At 34.1% G+C, this 17400-nt stretch overlaps 1 protein-coding gene across 1 annotated transcript; it reads right to left on the reverse strand.

Moving 5' to 3' along the window:
• Positions 1-675: 675 nt before the first annotated feature.
• LOC134652228 (multiple C2 and transmembrane domain-containing protein-like) lies at positions 676-13705 on the reverse strand. Its single transcript, XM_063507398.1, has 14 exons — positions 13127-13705; positions 12875-13040; positions 12263-12411; positions 11862-12002; positions 11562-11745; positions 7941-8119; positions 6448-6652; positions 5588-5733; positions 5045-5199; positions 2416-2480; positions 1919-2025; positions 1613-1722; positions 880-977; positions 676-751 (listed from the first exon to the last, which is right to left on the reverse strand). The coding sequence occupies exons 1-14, from the start codon at positions 13537-13539 to the stop codon at positions 698-700; spliced, it is 2172 nt and encodes a 723-aa protein (XP_063363468.1). The 5' UTR covers positions 13540-13705; the 3' UTR covers positions 676-697.
• Between the last annotated feature and the right edge of the window lie 3695 nt (positions 13706-17400).

The raw sequence follows: 17400 nt of genomic DNA on the forward strand, positions 1-17400 counted from the left end.
TAGAGGAACGGCATTGAAATTTGAAACATTTATTATTGATTTGAGACTTATGTAATATCACTATATATATATATATATCGGTCGATTTGTATCTATATAGCAATTGCATATAATCGGTTTGTGAAATCGAAACTCCTTCCTTGGATATTTAGGTGTTAAGGGTTTTGAAAAGCAAAGTGGTGAGTCTCTAAATAGCTCATAAAAGTCATAAAAAATGACAGAATGAAATAATAATTTACCTCTTTTGGAAATTTAAAAATGCTTAGCAATCTAATACCTACTTTTAATTATAACTGTTTTAATAAAGCTTGTAACGTGAGGCTGAAAGTCCCTTACAAATTTCTGAATGAAAAAAAAAAGGTTTCCGCTTTTATTACAAGTTTCTCTGTAAAATCGTATATACTAACTATATGTCTAATAACTGTATGGCAAATTACCGTACTATACTCGTATTTATAGAGGTCTGTATGAGTTATCCATTATATATTATTATTATTCCATCGTGTCTAACAGGGCTTCAAAAAGGTGCAATGAAAATTAGCAAATAAAACTTTATGTTTATTGTCACAGATTTTTTAGAGCTCATTTATACAATTATTGAAGTACTCACATTGAAAACTGATGCATTTAAGATTCAGTTAAATGCTTTGATTCAAAGTACATGGCATAAAAAAAACAGATCTTAAGTTATCATTAATCAATGGACGTCATCTTCTGATGTTTCTTCTAACGGTAATTCTTGACAGTTTAGCTGTAAAACAAAAATAAATTAGCTACAGACATGGATATTGAAACTATTTTGTTTTTAACTTAATTACTTCTATGAAGACAACATTGTGAGCACAGATTATTATAGTGATATTATTTAATACTCCTTACCAAAGTCTCATCGTCGGGTACCCTAGATAGTAAGTCTAGTATTTCATTATTAGGTATTCTGTTCGGGCGGAGGATTTTTCTCGTAAACTTGTGGATGCCTGAAAAGTGAACATTAAAATTGTTTCAAACTGGGATCCAAAAATATTCTACAGTAGGCTATGATAAAAAGTATGTTTCACTCCGCTTGTTATTTACCTATTAGATAAATACGCAAAACATGATGGATACACATTTGAATTGTTGTTAAAAAAATCCAAAGAATTAAGCTTTTTCGTGAACTACTTACGAGTTTTTAGTACCAAAAAATATATCTATTTCTTTTACAATATCAGCACCATCCGCCATCATAGCCATATTGGCCATAGCGCCATCTGGGCTTATTTGCGCGTTTATCCTCAATGGTTAGCGCGTGAAACTTTATGTTAAACCGTTGATTATATTTAGTAAAAACTTTGAAATTGTCACTTTAAGTATTAGTTTATGTTAGGTATTAGAAAGCAAGTTTTGTGTCTTTAGGCAATAAGAAGCTTTTTGTAGGTACCGTCAACGTATGTAGTAAATATCTCAGTGCGGGCGATTAGAGGCATTATTTGCATAATAAACTAGGGTTTGCACGACGGATCCGAAACGTATGGGAAGATCCGCGGATCCGGATCCAGATACGGATAATTTCATACATTCCGGATCCGGATTGCAAACCCTATGCAAAACTAATAAAATAGTTTGGACTTACCCCACAGCATGAAGATATATTTGACAGGAATGAGGAACATCACCAAAGCTATTACCAGAATGATGGTGATGGTTAGAAAACTCAGGAAAGGCACAGTAAAGTTGTATAAGCTGAAACAAAACATAGAAAATGTATATGCCATAAAGTTACTTGATATACCTACTTAACAAAAGTCAATTTAACAAAAACTATTTTATTTTTAAGTGTAGACATTAAGGATTTTCAAATAGGACAAATGTAATTAATCATGTTGCTTATTTTAATATTTTATATTGGGGTTGTGAATATTTTACATTTGGTTCTTACTTTTTAACGCTTTCGCCGTAACTAGCTAGTTTGCCGATGGTATTCTGAACTGATTGTACCATTTCTTGCAAAGAGTTAATTTTTTGCCTTAAAGATGTCTTTTCTTCCTGTAACACATTAATATAATTAAAGTATGTGTACTATTTTAAAAAAATGTACCGAGAGGGGACCGGGCCAAAAAGTTGTTTGGAGCAAAGGATATGATATGGTACTACGACATATGATAGGATATGATATGATATTATGACTATGCGTGCGTTTACTCCCAATATACTTTTTGTCAAATGTATGCTCTTGGATTAATGAGATAGACTACATACATAAGTAAATACTTGTTATAGTTATCAGTCCAATATAAATTTGTGATTTTATACCCCTTACTATACCTCTGCTACGGGACAAAACAGCACATCTTAATTGATGTACATACCTTAAAAAAACAATGCGTTTGTCTTCAGTATCCCATAACGGCCATAACTATTAACCTTAAAACTAACCTTTTCGTTTTTAGTTTGGTCATCTGTGGTTGTTACTATACTGTCTTCCTTAAAATACTTCCTCCCTGAAATAACAGAAAATAATATTTTCAATTGCTAGAACAGGTACAACTTAACCCTTAATCTTGGAATACAACGCCGTTGGTACCGGTGGAGTTGTATGGGCTATTTTTAAAAGCTTATCATATCAATTCATTTATAAATTATTATATGTTAAAAATTCAATCACCATAAATAAATACAAATTGATTTACAAATTGAAAAGATAAATTGTACCTATAGTTTAGATGTTAGACAGCAGATGTCTTTTCCGTGGCTGGTGAATTTATCAAAATGGACGTATAATGGGCCATTTGCGGAAAGTAAATCGATAATTTACTGTACCTCAGACATATCTAACTCTTTTATTTCAATTTGATCTTTGTTATACGCTAGACAAGGTCGATTTCGCATTAAGGAAATAGGGCTGTAAGGAGTTTTAGATAGAAAGTATAGGTGAACCAGGATCTATTGAGGGTGCGCCATGTTACGGAAATTTGTTGGTACTAATTTCTAGCAATAGCAACAATTTTAATAATAGACAACATCTACCCTCTATGATAGTTGTCAATATTGACAATGTAAACATTGCTTTGTCTAGTTTCGTGTGAATTATCATTAGACTGCAATAATCATGCCGAAAGTTTTAGATTTTACAGAGAAAAAAAGTTGTAAATAGTGTATACAGGGCGTCCCACGGCGATGCCACATGGAGGGAAAGTACCTTAAATATCATAGATAGCATATTTTGCTGAAAGAAGACTTCATTTTATTTTTAAAACTTAATAAAGTTGCATTCATACTTTTTTAATTTTTTTTGAAAAAAAATGTATGGAAAAAAAATTATCGCGTCATTGGAGGAAAAGTACCTTAATTATTGTAAATGAACATCTTACTGAAAGAAGACACGAAATAATGTAAAAGTAATTCTCACATTGAAGCCTTTCGATCGTTATGACAAAGCTACAGGGTATTTTTTTTTCTCGTGTAGCGGGTTCGATTCCCGGTTTAACCATGAAATTATTTAAAATGCAATTCAACTTGTTTTTTTAAATCGAAATAATGTCTTCTTTCAGTAAGATGTTCATTTACAATAATTAAGGTACTTTTCCTCCAATGACGCGATAATTTTTTTTCCATACATTTTTTTTCAAAAAAAATTAAAAAAGTATGAATGCAACTTTATTAAGTTTTAAAAATAAAATGAAGTCTTCTTTCAGCAAAATATGCTATCTATGATATTTAAGGTACTTTCCCTCCATGTGGCATCGCCGTGGGACGCCCTGTATAGTTATTTATTGGAAAAAAAACGTGCGGGAGAGAAATTTCTTCCATTAGAAAACATAACGAAATTAGCATCTGAATTGACGGGTAAGTTTCAAACTTATAGACAAATGTCACTATAGTCAGGTCGTCACGATTTGGTTGATGTCTTAATGACTGAGGAATATTTAGATCCCGATTTTGAGTATAATGTTGAGAACGAGTCAAATTCCTTGATGACTGAAGAATATTTAGATCCCGATTTCAACTATGCTGATTAGAACATATTTGGTACGTTAAATAATTTTATTTGTAAAATTATCTATATAAATTCTTACTTATACCTAACTCTTGCGTTACTTATTGACTTTACGCTATTCATTTTATCTAAATCGAGTCAGCTATTTAAGCGTAAAAACCGAAGAAATATCCAAACATCAAACTTCGCACTTATTAAAGTTGTCGGAATAAAACAAAAATCATCTGCCAATTTCCATTGTCCCCACTATACAAATTGTTGCTATATAAAATTCAAAACGAGCGCCCTCTTGACAATACTCCCAAAGTTCTGGTTTACCTATAGATGGGAATCGCTGAATGAATATTTCAACTGATCATTGAAAATTTGCAACGCTTCGTAATGCGGGGGCTTTATTGGTTTATTTAGTGAGGTAATAAACAAGAGAGATTTATTTGAAGTGTTTCTGTTTAGTGTGGAAATTAGAATAATAAACTATTTTGCCAAAATATCGCCGCTATACTTACTCAACCTCGTATCTGCAACACATTTCCATCAAATGATTGTTGCAGATATGAGGTTGAGTAAGTAGGTATAGCGACGATATGGCACTGTGATGTTACGCCTAAAATTAGTTTGATTTTGGTCGTACTTTATGAATTATGAAACACCTATAATGAAGCGCCAATAATGAATGCCATAATTTTCTCAAATATGCGAATTGCAATGCGAATATAGGTAGTAAGGTAATATGAAATATGAACAGCACAATAATAAATAGTAGCACAACAATAATAATAGTTTTTTATTCGAAGTTCACTTAAAGCACGATCAGCATAATAATACGTTTTAAAAATGAGAATGTAGAAAGGACCATGTGCTAACATTGATTAGAAATTTTGAAAATGACAACAAGAGGTTGACATCTGAAGTCTATAGGCAAATAACATCCAGAAAATATCCACATAAAATTACGGTTGTATGTCATGGACGTCATGGCACAACTCACTGCTGCTGCTTTTTTTAAGGCGCACGAACTTTTTCCACTTCCTAGACCTCAATCGAAGATGAATCAAAAAGAAAACTTACAAGAGAACAAGAAGTAGTTATCAGCAGGGCGATACCAAATGAACGGCAAGAGGAGCAACAGCGGCAGCATCCAGACCCTGAAGATGGAACACATCACCATCCACACCAGCAGCGCGATCATGTTCCACTTCCTAGATTCCCATTCGAAACAGGTTCTGCAATTGTAATAAAACGTTAGTAATAAAATATAGCCTCTCGAGTCTCAGAGGCCTTGTTCCAAAATTTAATTTTAACTTTTATTGAATAAGACAAGATTCCAAAAGCAAAAACAAAACTAAAGCATTTAGGACTTAGGAGGATAGAATAGTACCTATATACACGCAAGCACATAAACACGGTAAATGTATCGACTATTAATGCGTTTGTGTGCCTAAGTCGATAAGATTACTTTACTAACTTTAGATGTACCTAAGCATAGGTGCTTGGAGTTGGTTTGTAGTTTGGAGTTGATGGCAGTTTAAGAAATGATTCCCTAAACGTTTACTTTGTACAAAATTTTAAGACAGACTCTTCTAGAGAATGATATAATAAACATTATCTTACTTTACAACTTTGAATGCATCCACTATCCACGCGCCTACTGCTTTAGCTCGCGATAGATTTCTTGCGAAAATGTGCCTGTCTAGTTTATCTACTGGATCCAGATACTTTTCTTCTTTTGGATTGATAACTCGAAGAGATGCTCTTGGCTAAAAAAATAGATATGAATCATTTATATCGATGCTCAATGAAATCACGAAAATGTATGATCGATATTAATAATACCTACATTTAAATATGTCGTGCCATTTCGTCCAATAATTTTTTCATCATAGTCGCAGAACGTTTCATTGGCGAATCAATTTAAAACAAGTGCGAGTCGGACTCGCGCACGGAGGGTTCCGCACCATCAACAAAAAATAGAGCAAAACAAGCAAAAAAACGGTCACCCATCCAAGTACTGACCCCGCCCGACATTGCTTAACTTCGGTCAAAAATCACGTTTGTTGTATGGTAGCCCCACTTAAATCTTTATTTTATTCTGTTTTTAGTATTTGTTGTTATAGCGGCAACAGAAATACATCATCTGTTAAAATTTCAAGTGTCTAGCTATCACGGTTCGTGGGATACAGCCTGGTGACAGACGGACGGACGGACAGCGGAGTCTTAGTAATAGGGTCCCGTTTTTACCCTTTGGGTACGGAACCCTAAAAAACGAATAGTTGAACGAGTTATCATTTGGCGCGAATTATCAATTAGCATTGGTAATGAAAAATAATCATCTGAGAAAGATGCAATATGCCGAACGTTGGAATGCCAGTTGATAATTTGCCCGAATAAAAGTTTGGGAAAAACGATTTTGAAAGTGATCATTTGCGACATACCTTTAGCTAATACAATAATATATAATAGATAATACTCACAAGGTTCCACGTCACTTTCATTTCCAAAAGTATTCTTGGATTAGATCCTTTAGCTCTTTCCCTTTGTGTGCTGTCCTTAAGGGCATACCATTTTTTTTCTCCATTCTTTATTCTTAAGAGAGGTATTGAGATCTTTCCAACTATTTCAGACTTCTTTTCTTCGTAAATAGTGACTTCTAGGATTGATGTAATGTCCGTTACTATGCTGAAATAGTCAATTTCTTAATCAACTGTCATTTAAATTTATTAAGATTATTTATAAAATACAAATTTGGGTTTAGAAATTGGGAAATGAAATCCATAGGCCGAGCTCTATTGGCGGTATTTTCCGAAATATTCTTGTTAAAACTCTTTCCATAACACGGTAAATTTTTTCGTTTGCTATAAATTATGCACTGGGACTAGGGATTGCAGAACCGGTACTGTTTAAAAGAACCGGGATTTTCGGTACCGGGCTAAAATGGAACCGGGATTTACCGGTATTTTCGGTACTTTCGGGACTGCCTTCAAAAATCAGTTTTCACATCAATTTTCAGTAAAAAAAAAGCGTAAAACGACCACGAATCTTTCTTAAAACAATAAAAAAGTAGCACAGGGAAGGTACACATTTCTTTTGTAATAATATGTGTTTTTAAGTCACACAATCATTAATATAATTTGTTTTTTTTTTTCCTAAACTACATGATATTTTTACTATCTTTGTTGATAGGCAAAAACTGAATTGTGGCTCAGTAATATCATCCTTTTTTTTTAAATATGTAAGACGTTTTGTGAAAAAGGATAAAAAAAATGATAATTTTCGCATGCGTTCAAAATGGACTGTGGACCTTCGAACATATAATAACAGAACTATCAATACGACAAATCAAGAAATTATTCAGCCAGAATTATTAATTCATTTAAAATATCATTATCATATGTGAGTTTCTTATACCGTGTTTGAATTTGAATTAAAAGTAGTATTTAATTAATTACAAAATTGTCTCTATTTTTGCTTCTAGTTAGTATACAAATATGAAATAACTAATTGTTCGTATATAAAATTATTTATTGTACAAACATTTCTGCCCTTAAAGTATCAAATTACGCAATTTTATATTGTCGACATTGTCAAACCCATTGACTTTTTTTTTATTTATTTTAATGTAGTGGTCAGCCGTAAAAGTATTACCATCAGCCTTAGATTGATAAAATATACATATTTATTTTCTTTATAAAACATGATATTTCATGCTATGTAACATAAAGCAGTCAAATATTGTACCGGAAATGTTAGTCCCGAAAATCCCGGGAGTACCGGGATTTTAATTTTGAAATCCCGGTTCTTTGCTTGGCTCTAAATCCCGGGAATTCCCGGTACTTTCGGTACCGGTATTTCCCGGGAGCAAACCCTAACTGGGACAGTATGCTACTAAGTATACTTGCGAATAAGTAACAATTTTGAAAATTATGGAAAGTTACTTGAATATTAGGAAGCCATGAACAATACAGACAATGTAAATATTTTCATCCAATTAGGATCGTTGGTCTTGAATTCAGTGGGTGTCTGCAATCTGTCATTGTTCAGTTGTAAAACACAGTAGCAATCGTTTGCGGATAATCCCTTTCCTCCGTACACGAAAACTGATAAGCAACCCACGTCGGCATAGTCATCTCTTAGTCGAAACCAGGCCTGAAAATTTTACAGTTTTAAAGTACTGTTTTGATAATTATTAATATTAGATCTACCTGTCAACATTTGTACCTACTTATTTCCCAATTGGTACCGTAACTACACGGAAATCGCCAAGTGTTTTAGTAACAAATGTACCTTTATAAATTTTAGATTTAAGCTAGTTTGTAATTTCTTTTAGTAATACCACTGTATATATCTTGCTTGTAAATAAGTACTTGTATAGTATATATACCTTTAATTTTTTTCATGCAATTATTGTTTCAACCTCCCACCACAAAAATAACAATTCCAAACTTTACTTAATACTAAAACTAGTACTTAAACCTAAATAACGCACAGTTTTTTTAAGTTTTTAAATGGTATTTGGAATAAGTACACTACAAAAGTTCTACAATAAAGGATGACTCACGCTAGACCCGGCCGGGGCTGGGCCGGAGCTTCGGCGCTTCGTTTTCTACGGAAAGCACCACGTGATCACCGATCAGCCGTCCTAGAAAATGACAAGTCGGACGCCTCGACCCGGGCTCGGTCCGGTCTAGCGTGAGTCATCCTTAAAGAGTTGGATATAAATATATGTAGGTACGTAGATATCTATTGAAATTCGAAATTATAATAATTAATTAAAAATTAAAAAAACACGACTGCAGTTTAATTAAGCGAACAGAAAAGCTAAAAATAATTTTAGTTATATTAGTTACTCAACTTAATTAATGTAAATTAGAATATAAGTGTTCAGACAGGGTCATAAACAGCAAATGCAAAAGCTTAGGCTCATTTAAGATCGTGACTGTACCTGTATATTTTATTTCAATTGCAGTCGGGGACCTTGATGTATTAAAATTTTCCCATTTAAAAGGTCCCCGACTGCAATCAAAATAAAATATACAGGTACAGTCACGATCCTAAACGAGCCTAAACTTTTGCATTTGCTGTTTATGACCCTGTCTGAACACTTATATTCTAATTTACATTAATTAAGTTGAGTAACTAATATAACTAAAATTATTTTTAGCTTTTCTGTTCGCTTAATTAAACTGCAGTCGTGTTTTTTTAATTTTTAATTAATTATTTTTATTTTATACATTTTAGTGATCATACAAACTAACGGTTATGTAGCATAATTTCTAAAATCAAATTTCCTAAGTACGAAATTCCTAAAGACAGAACATCGAAAAAAAATCAAAATGTCTAATATACGAAATTCCTAAAGATACAGGTCCTACAGTTAATCAACCTACTATTTAAATGTCTAAAATACAATACTGCTAGTGCACGAAAATACTAACGATCTTTTTCCTACGTTCAGTTGACCTAAGTTTAAAATGTATAAACTGCGAAATTTCTAAGACATTTGTCCTACGTTTAGCTGACCTTAGCTTAAAGAGTCAAACGTACGCAACTTTATTTTCAAAAAACTTCCTTTACAACTTAACTAGACGGAGCCCCGCTTCGCAGGGCTCCTATTTCTGGGTGGTTTGCCCTTCGGGCATCTGAAGCTACCTAACGAACCTAACCTACCTACGTCCCTACGCTTTTCCCCCAAAGTGTACTGTTTTCACGGACGTCACACTAAACTAAATCAATAGGTAGATAGGTTAGGTTCGTTAGGTAGCTTCAGATGCCCGAAGGGCAAACCGCCCGGAAATAGGAGCCCCGCGTAGCGGGGCTCCGTCAACTTAGGGTAAGAAGGAAATGTTCTCGGAAATATTGATTTTCAATATATCGTCATTAGGCTTTTTGAACGTAGCTATTTTGAGCACTAGACATATTGACTTTCAAAGTATTATCCTTAGGTATTGTGTACAAAGGAATATTGATTTTCGAAAATGAGATCGTTCGATTAAAACTGTATTAGGACATGCGTCTTTAGGAATTTCGTATATTAGACATTTTGATTTTCGATGTTCTGTTTTAGGAATTTCGTACTTAGGAAATGTGATTTTAGAAATTATGCTATACTCAGAATTGCATGTACCTAATGCTGGTACAGATGGCGCTGATTTATTCGGATCTAAAGTAACACTCATGGAGGTTTATTTACGTGATTACCTCCTCATCAGTTAATCAACCGATTTGAGCGAAAGTTGTGGCATCTGATAGATATTACTGCGATTTAGGTTAATAGTAAAAACATAAAATATGTGGGCTTATAGCGAGCTGTAAAAGTTCCTTCGACCCTTTGTGGAGCTTGGTCTTCGGCCTTTATCATTTAGATACTTATAATATTTTTTCTGTGTTTGAAGAACTAGTAAGCATGGACGCGAGCTTACGTGGAAACGATCCTCTCTTGGACGCTTCGAGCCATCGGCCCCTAATTGGAGCTTTGGCCTTCGGCCTTTGCAATTAAGAAACTTGGGGAAGTTCCAAAAAGCACGCACCTGGCTTACGCTCCGGGCCTTTGGCCCTACGCGGGGCACGGCCTTCGGCCTTCGCAATTAAGAAACTTGGGGAACTTACAAAAAGCACGCACCTGGCTTACGCTCCGGGCCTTACGGCCCTACGCGGAGCTCGACGCACCTGCCTTACGCTCCAGTCCTTCGGCCCTGCGAGGAGCTCGGCTTTCGGCCTTTGCAATTAGAATACTTGGGGATTTTGTATAAAGCGCGCACCGGGTCTGTCTTACGCTCCGGGCCTTCGTGTACCCATGAAGCTCGGCCTTTGGCCTTGGAAAAAATGTAGATTTTACAAAAAAAATTGGTTATTAATGACACTTTCACACTTTTTTCTGTCAAAGTCGGTGCAGTTAGCTTAGACGGACTCTACAATCGTATCGATTAATAAATATAAGTTATTTGTACACATTTCGATTCCATTAGCGCAATTTGGAACATAGGTATTGGCGGCTTTTAAAACATGTTGTGTTAAAAACTTTAAGTAGTATAATGTAATATGTACTATATTATGTTTTTTTATGATCGGCGGTCAAAACCTTCCTTTTAATATCCAATTCAATAATAATATTTGGTTTCATGGGATTTGCTTTTCTTAACATATTTTGAAAATTCTTACTTTCCTAAAATTAGATTTAAACCAACATGTTGCATATATATTATTACTCGTCTTTCAAAGCTCTACATTTTGATACCCTACTCGATAGGTTTGCAATATATTTTTTTCTTAAGGTTGCGTAATTTGGCGTATTAAGTCCGCCATATCGATTTTGTAATGACGTCACATAGCCTATGTCACCCGGGATGACGTAAGGATTCTAACGATATATCATACATCTAAATCGGTTGAGGCATTCTGAAGTTATCGTGGAATAAAGAAACTCACATAAATACATAAATATATACATACAAACATGAACGCTGAAAACAATACACTCTTTTTGTTTGGGCAGTCGTGTAAAAATGACAACACAACAAATGACTCTCAAATTTAGAACATTGTCATTTTCAAATAGGTAGGTAATACTAAAAATCTGTAAAGTATTTACACGTTTACGCTGTTTTAGTTTCCTCTGCCTATCGTATTCGTCCATGTCTAAAGCGATATTCTCTAGAGTCACCCCGCTGATAGTGAGCAGGATGAATAATTGGACGTTCGAGGAAGACCCCTTCAAATCCAAACGCATTTTGTGGGTCTTTTCCCTCTCCGTTTCTGACAGATCTATGTCGCTCCTGAAAAATTACAATTCCACACTTCCTGTTATTCGTCACAATCATTTTTGACGTATACGAGTAGCATCATAAATATTTCCTCTTCTAAAATATTATTTGTTTGCGAACCAAGTTACCTTCCAAGAAATATGTCTTTGTCCCATAATGAGATTTCCAGCATATTCTCATCGAATAAATTAATGTTGAATAATTCTTGCCATTTGATAGACGGCGCTTGGCTTTTTATTGGTTTAGATTTATATTTTTCTGATCCTAACCTAGAAGAAATCAAATATGTATCGTTAATTTATGACATCTGAGATTTATTTGTTTAAATGTCAATAATATACTTTTGTATGAAATTTAAAATAGTTTGAAATAAATGAAATGAAATACATACATTTCATCACAGTTTCTATAAAGCTGCGAAAGTAAATAAACTCAAACAAATGTGTCAATTAAGTATTATTATGAATCTTGGAAAATCATCAATTATTTCAACCCTCTCGGTTTCCATTTACATTCACGCACCACTTACCGAAAACGGCAAAATAACATACGTGGCTTTTCCTCCGTGATATCTCTTTCTAACCCAGTGGCCTCGATGAGCGCAATGGTAACCGTGCCCACTTTCGTCTTCTTGACGATTTTCGTAATATCTTGTCTGGCTGTGTTACTCAGAATCAACTGAGAAGTACATTTTATATTACGTACAGCCAGCACCAGAAGTTGCTAAGCGGGCCAGGTGCTCAAAATGATCTTGACGCGACTTTATTGTTAAGAGAATAAGAGCGTGTCAAGGTAATTTTGAACACCTCGCCCGTTTAGAAACTTCTGCTGCTGACTGTTCTGTTCTGAAGATGTGACGTTTTTGATTGAAGTAACGTCACTTTTGGCACTGACATATCCGACCCATGTCGTACTTATCTTTAGCAAATTTTTGAAAAATTTGATCTTAAAGTTCGAATCAGGCCGTTAGTTTATTTTTAAAACACTATTTCAACAACTTAGTAAAAAAAAAGTCTTGAACGACAATTCTGGTAAAAAATTGGTGTAAACAATTTTAAATTGGCCAATGGAATAGCTAGGTACATTAAGCAATGAGACATAACACTAATCAACTAATGCAACGAGAATAAAATATAAGCACCTTTTCCATTTTTTCTCGAGACTCTTTCTTCTTATCTTTTCGCCTTTCCTTAACAGCTGCTATTCGAGATCCGATTCTATCACGTATCGTAGTTTTGTGCACTGGTGGCGATGGTGGCGGTAGCGACTCTTCGTACTCGGTACTCTCATTATTTAACGTGTTTAAACTATAAATATTCAATATCCATAAGTTGAAACTCTTAATTACCTAAAATATGAGTGATTGTAAATTTAATTTATTATATTTACTTACGACTCCAGACTGGTACTCGTGGTCAGGCTATACTCATATTGCCCGTCGAATAATTTATCGATGTTTCTTTCTGTTTCGTTAAATGTTTCAGAATACGACACGTCATATGTTTCATTCACTTCTTGAAGCAAAGTAGCATTTACGGGAATTTCTTCGACAATAACTTTAAAAGTATCACGCGGTTTTTTATCTTCATAAAGGATTTCATCTATTCTTTGTTTTGAATTATCATCAACTTTATGTGCTTGTACAAAAATAAAACTATCATGTATACCAGTCAGTGAATCAACAGATTTTGATTTTTCCAGCCTTTTCTGCATTTGCTCATATTTATTTTGTATTCTTGAATTTATTGAAGCGAAATGTCTCTTTGTTAAGGTATTTGTGGGTTCATTTTTCTTATTGGATTCCATCGCAGGACTTTTTATATTATATTGTTTGCACTAATAATTAACATGATATGAGCTAAACTAACAGTAGACTGACATTGTGATACTGATAAGCGATGTTCAATACCGCAATCTAATCTTTGACGTATTGATTATTAGATATTTACTTTCCGGGTGTAAATTTGAACACTGCGTTGGCGAAAACGAAAAGCCGGATCAATATAATAATCTTATCTTAGGTAACTAGTCCTTACTTACACGCGTTACTTAGTTATTAAAAAATATATATCATTGGACTAAAGTCTGATCAAAAGTACTTACTCTAAATACGAGTATGTATTATGAACACTTCTGAACATTTTGTTTCGTTATTATACTTATTATAACTGTACCTATTACAGTCATATCTAGTCCAGTTCAAGTTTACATTTTAATCATTCACCCAATCATAAGTTTAGATATTCTGGACAACAATTTCTGGTTAAATTACGGTCGAGTAATTTTATATGAAAAGCTGCATTAAACATACCAAGTTAATAACGTTCCTTAGCTCAACGTTAATAAACATTAATATTTAATTCTATCTCATTCAAACGACGAAACTGTACTCAAGACGGATTCCAATTATATCACTGCGAGCAAGCAGAGAAATCTTGAATGCGTTTAATTTGAAGTTGCTAAGCGATGGCTTGTTATCTTCAAAATAGTAGCTCAATGGTTCTGTAGGGCTTAGTTAAAAGATTAACAGAAAAATTAATGTGAAAGTTGTTGGTCTGAAATTTCATCGAACATCCATCGCCTTATTTCACACCTACTTGAAGAACTCGCCGGTGATCTACAAAATATTTAATGGGTCAGTTATTCTGTTACCATGGGTGCTTGGTAAGAAGAAAACAGTACTCGAAGGCTTATTTAATATTCGGCCTTTTTGACCGGTAAAATGAGACTGGTTAGTAAACCTGATTGTTTTGTAAATTCTTTTTTCTTTTGATTAAAGATATGCCCATTGAAGATAAAAGGATAATTACAAAACAAAAAGTAATTAGGCCGTGTTGATGTTCAGTCGTGCTCGTTTTTGTTTTTCCCTGTGGGCTGTAGATTTGTAGTAGCTGGGGGTGTTATTATCAGGCTGCTAAAAAGTTTCGACTGTAATATATTTCCGTTGTCATCAAGGCGATATTACAAATTTATGTAGATTTCCTTGAGATGAATAAATCTATAGAAAATGACATAAAATGAAGAATAAACAGTCAATAAAGTGTAAAATATAACAATAGCTGCAAAAAGTAAAATCAATATACCTCGCACCTAGTCGTACATTATGATTTCGACATTACCGAATACGTAAACAATTTCAAACGAATTCAAGCGGTATATTCTTACATTCAAACGATATAACCTCAAAGCATTATCCAATAGCGCCCATTTGTCGAACATATTCCCCTGAAAAATGTTTGCCTCAAGCCAAACTGATCAGAAAGTCTGAAATATTCAAATGCATCCCGCAGCCGTTGAGATTGGCTGATATATTGTGACGTCGTTTCTAAAGGAGCCGGGCTTGTTTTTCACGTCTCGCTAACTTATGAGTTTGCGGCTGCAGTTTTGAGTAATGTACGGTTTTAATATGCAATTTTAAAATGATGTTCTGAGACGGGAAAAACCTTGTGAACGCAGCAACTTTTTGCTAAATTTGGGAAAATATCTCCGCATTTTAGTATCACATTAGAATTACGTCTTGAAATGAAAAATATCTTATTCCGCTGTTAATGTTTTGGCAATATATTGGTCTAATGAGATGTCGTTGAAAGGTAAAACATAAAGGTATTGTTTTTTTTATGTGGAAGAAAAAACCGGAATAAAATTAAGCGTACTTTTCTTTATCCGCAAAAATAGAAAAGGGGAGTACACATTTTGTATTAACCTGTGTGGTCAAATCACTACCTACTTACATTACATATACACACAAAGCTGTTTTAACTGATATTGTCCACAGTAGTGACAACTTTTGTTTTATAATCTGTGTATGACCCAAACGTTGAAGTAAATATGTTAAAGTAAAAAGGCTAAACACCTGCAAGGAGCTAAAATCCGATCCGCTCCCTCGAACTGCCGGGAGAACTTTCCCGGTCGGAAGTAAAAAGTTCGCGCTTTACCATTCAAAACCCAGCTATTGCCACAAACCCTGAACTTTCATGGACTTTAAAAAAAGTTCAGTAGTTTTGAAACTTCAACAGTTAATTTATGTTTTTGGTCACAAGTTCCGCAACTGTTAGTGTACAGATTAATTTGTCCTTTGCTGCTACTTAATTTATGTGGAATAAGTTTATTTGTTGCACGTAAATCATACTATTTTGCTATAAAACTATATTGTGTTAGTTATACATATTATGTTAACATTCTGGGTGAGTAGGTAATATGTATTTTGTAATTTGAAAATGATTTGTACAAACGAAACAACATTTTACGATTTGGTTACAGATGTAGTGTATTGTTTTCCATCGTATTTTCACGGAAATGTACGAACGTGTCTTGCTATTTCAGTCAGTACAAAAACTACTGAGGTTTACTGAAGTAGGTAGCATAACAAAATAACGAACGTTTCGGAGAAAACACGATGGAAAACAATTAGCGTACTACATCTGAGGGTCTATTCGGCTCCATTTTGCTTTTAGTTATTAGATGGGTGGTGTAATTTCCTTTTCTGTTTGTAGGTAAGTATTAAAATAAAATATAAAACGCTTTGGTGTGTAAAATGTTTAATATTGTAGGTATTTAAGAACAACATTATAACTACCTATTTCATTTTACACTGCGCAAACCCGCAAAATTAAAATTGTCGATGACACAGGAAGGGAATTCTATAAGACTTCATTACTCGTTCGTTTGTTCATCGTTCTTTGCCACTGTTTAAAGTTTGTTCACTTTTGTCTTGGTATGAATATGAATTTTTGCTCCATGTTGTCCATATTGTGACCGTTAAAAAAAAAGGTGTCGTATATAACTTTGACCCTACCAAAAGCACCCCTATATTAACCAATGTCTAGATCTATGTTATCAATCAAGATAACCCAATACCAATTTTAGGGCGATTCGCATTTTATATCCCAAAGGCTTTGTAGGGTTTACATAAAAATTCTTCTCACGCGGCTCTGATCTCGATTTGATTGCTGCAGAAGATGACCGTGCAGTCCTGCTTACGACGGTAGTAGGGACGTCGCCGAAATTTATGACGACCATCCACTTTTATTACGAATTGGATGAACGAGTGCAGATAACTGGGCATATCGGCGGATAACTCGGGGTTGCTTCAGATGAACTATTTACAGTGCCACAGTGAAAAAATCCAACAGTGTTACATAACTGGCTAAACATGCAGGTAAATAAACATAATTTGAAGATGTCGCTGACAGGGTTTCAATAGTACGATGTGATAAATTTAGCATCTGGTGTTTAGGTCAGGTTGAGCATATTTTTGGATAAAAACACATTATCCAAAAATTATCAATAAACTACATGTTCTGCTAATACGAGTATGTATAAATGTAACATACGTAATTACGTATATGCACGAATATGGCGCTGGGCACTTTTTAAGGTGGGGAAAAAATGATAAACTCGAGACAGCGTAAGGCGATCACGTGACCGTAAGGTTTAGATGGCCACTCATTTAGATGGCATTTAAATCAATAAAGAAAAACTCAATGACATTACATGAAAATCTAATTTTGTACGGGCTGAAATACGAGGATCTCACAGTTACATTTTAACTTTATATCACTCAAATATAATTCAATAAAGCTACATCTTGATGAAATCGCTAATAAAAGTGAACTCTAGTACTGGTGAATAAAACTCAAAATATCATGACCAAATATATTTAGATGC

The sequence above is a fragment of the Cydia amplana genome, chromosome 11 (assembly GCF_948474715.1).
Source record: "Cydia amplana chromosome 11, ilCydAmpl1.1, whole genome shotgun sequence".
Lineage (NCBI taxonomy): Eukaryota > Metazoa > Arthropoda > Insecta > Lepidoptera > Tortricidae > Cydia > Cydia amplana.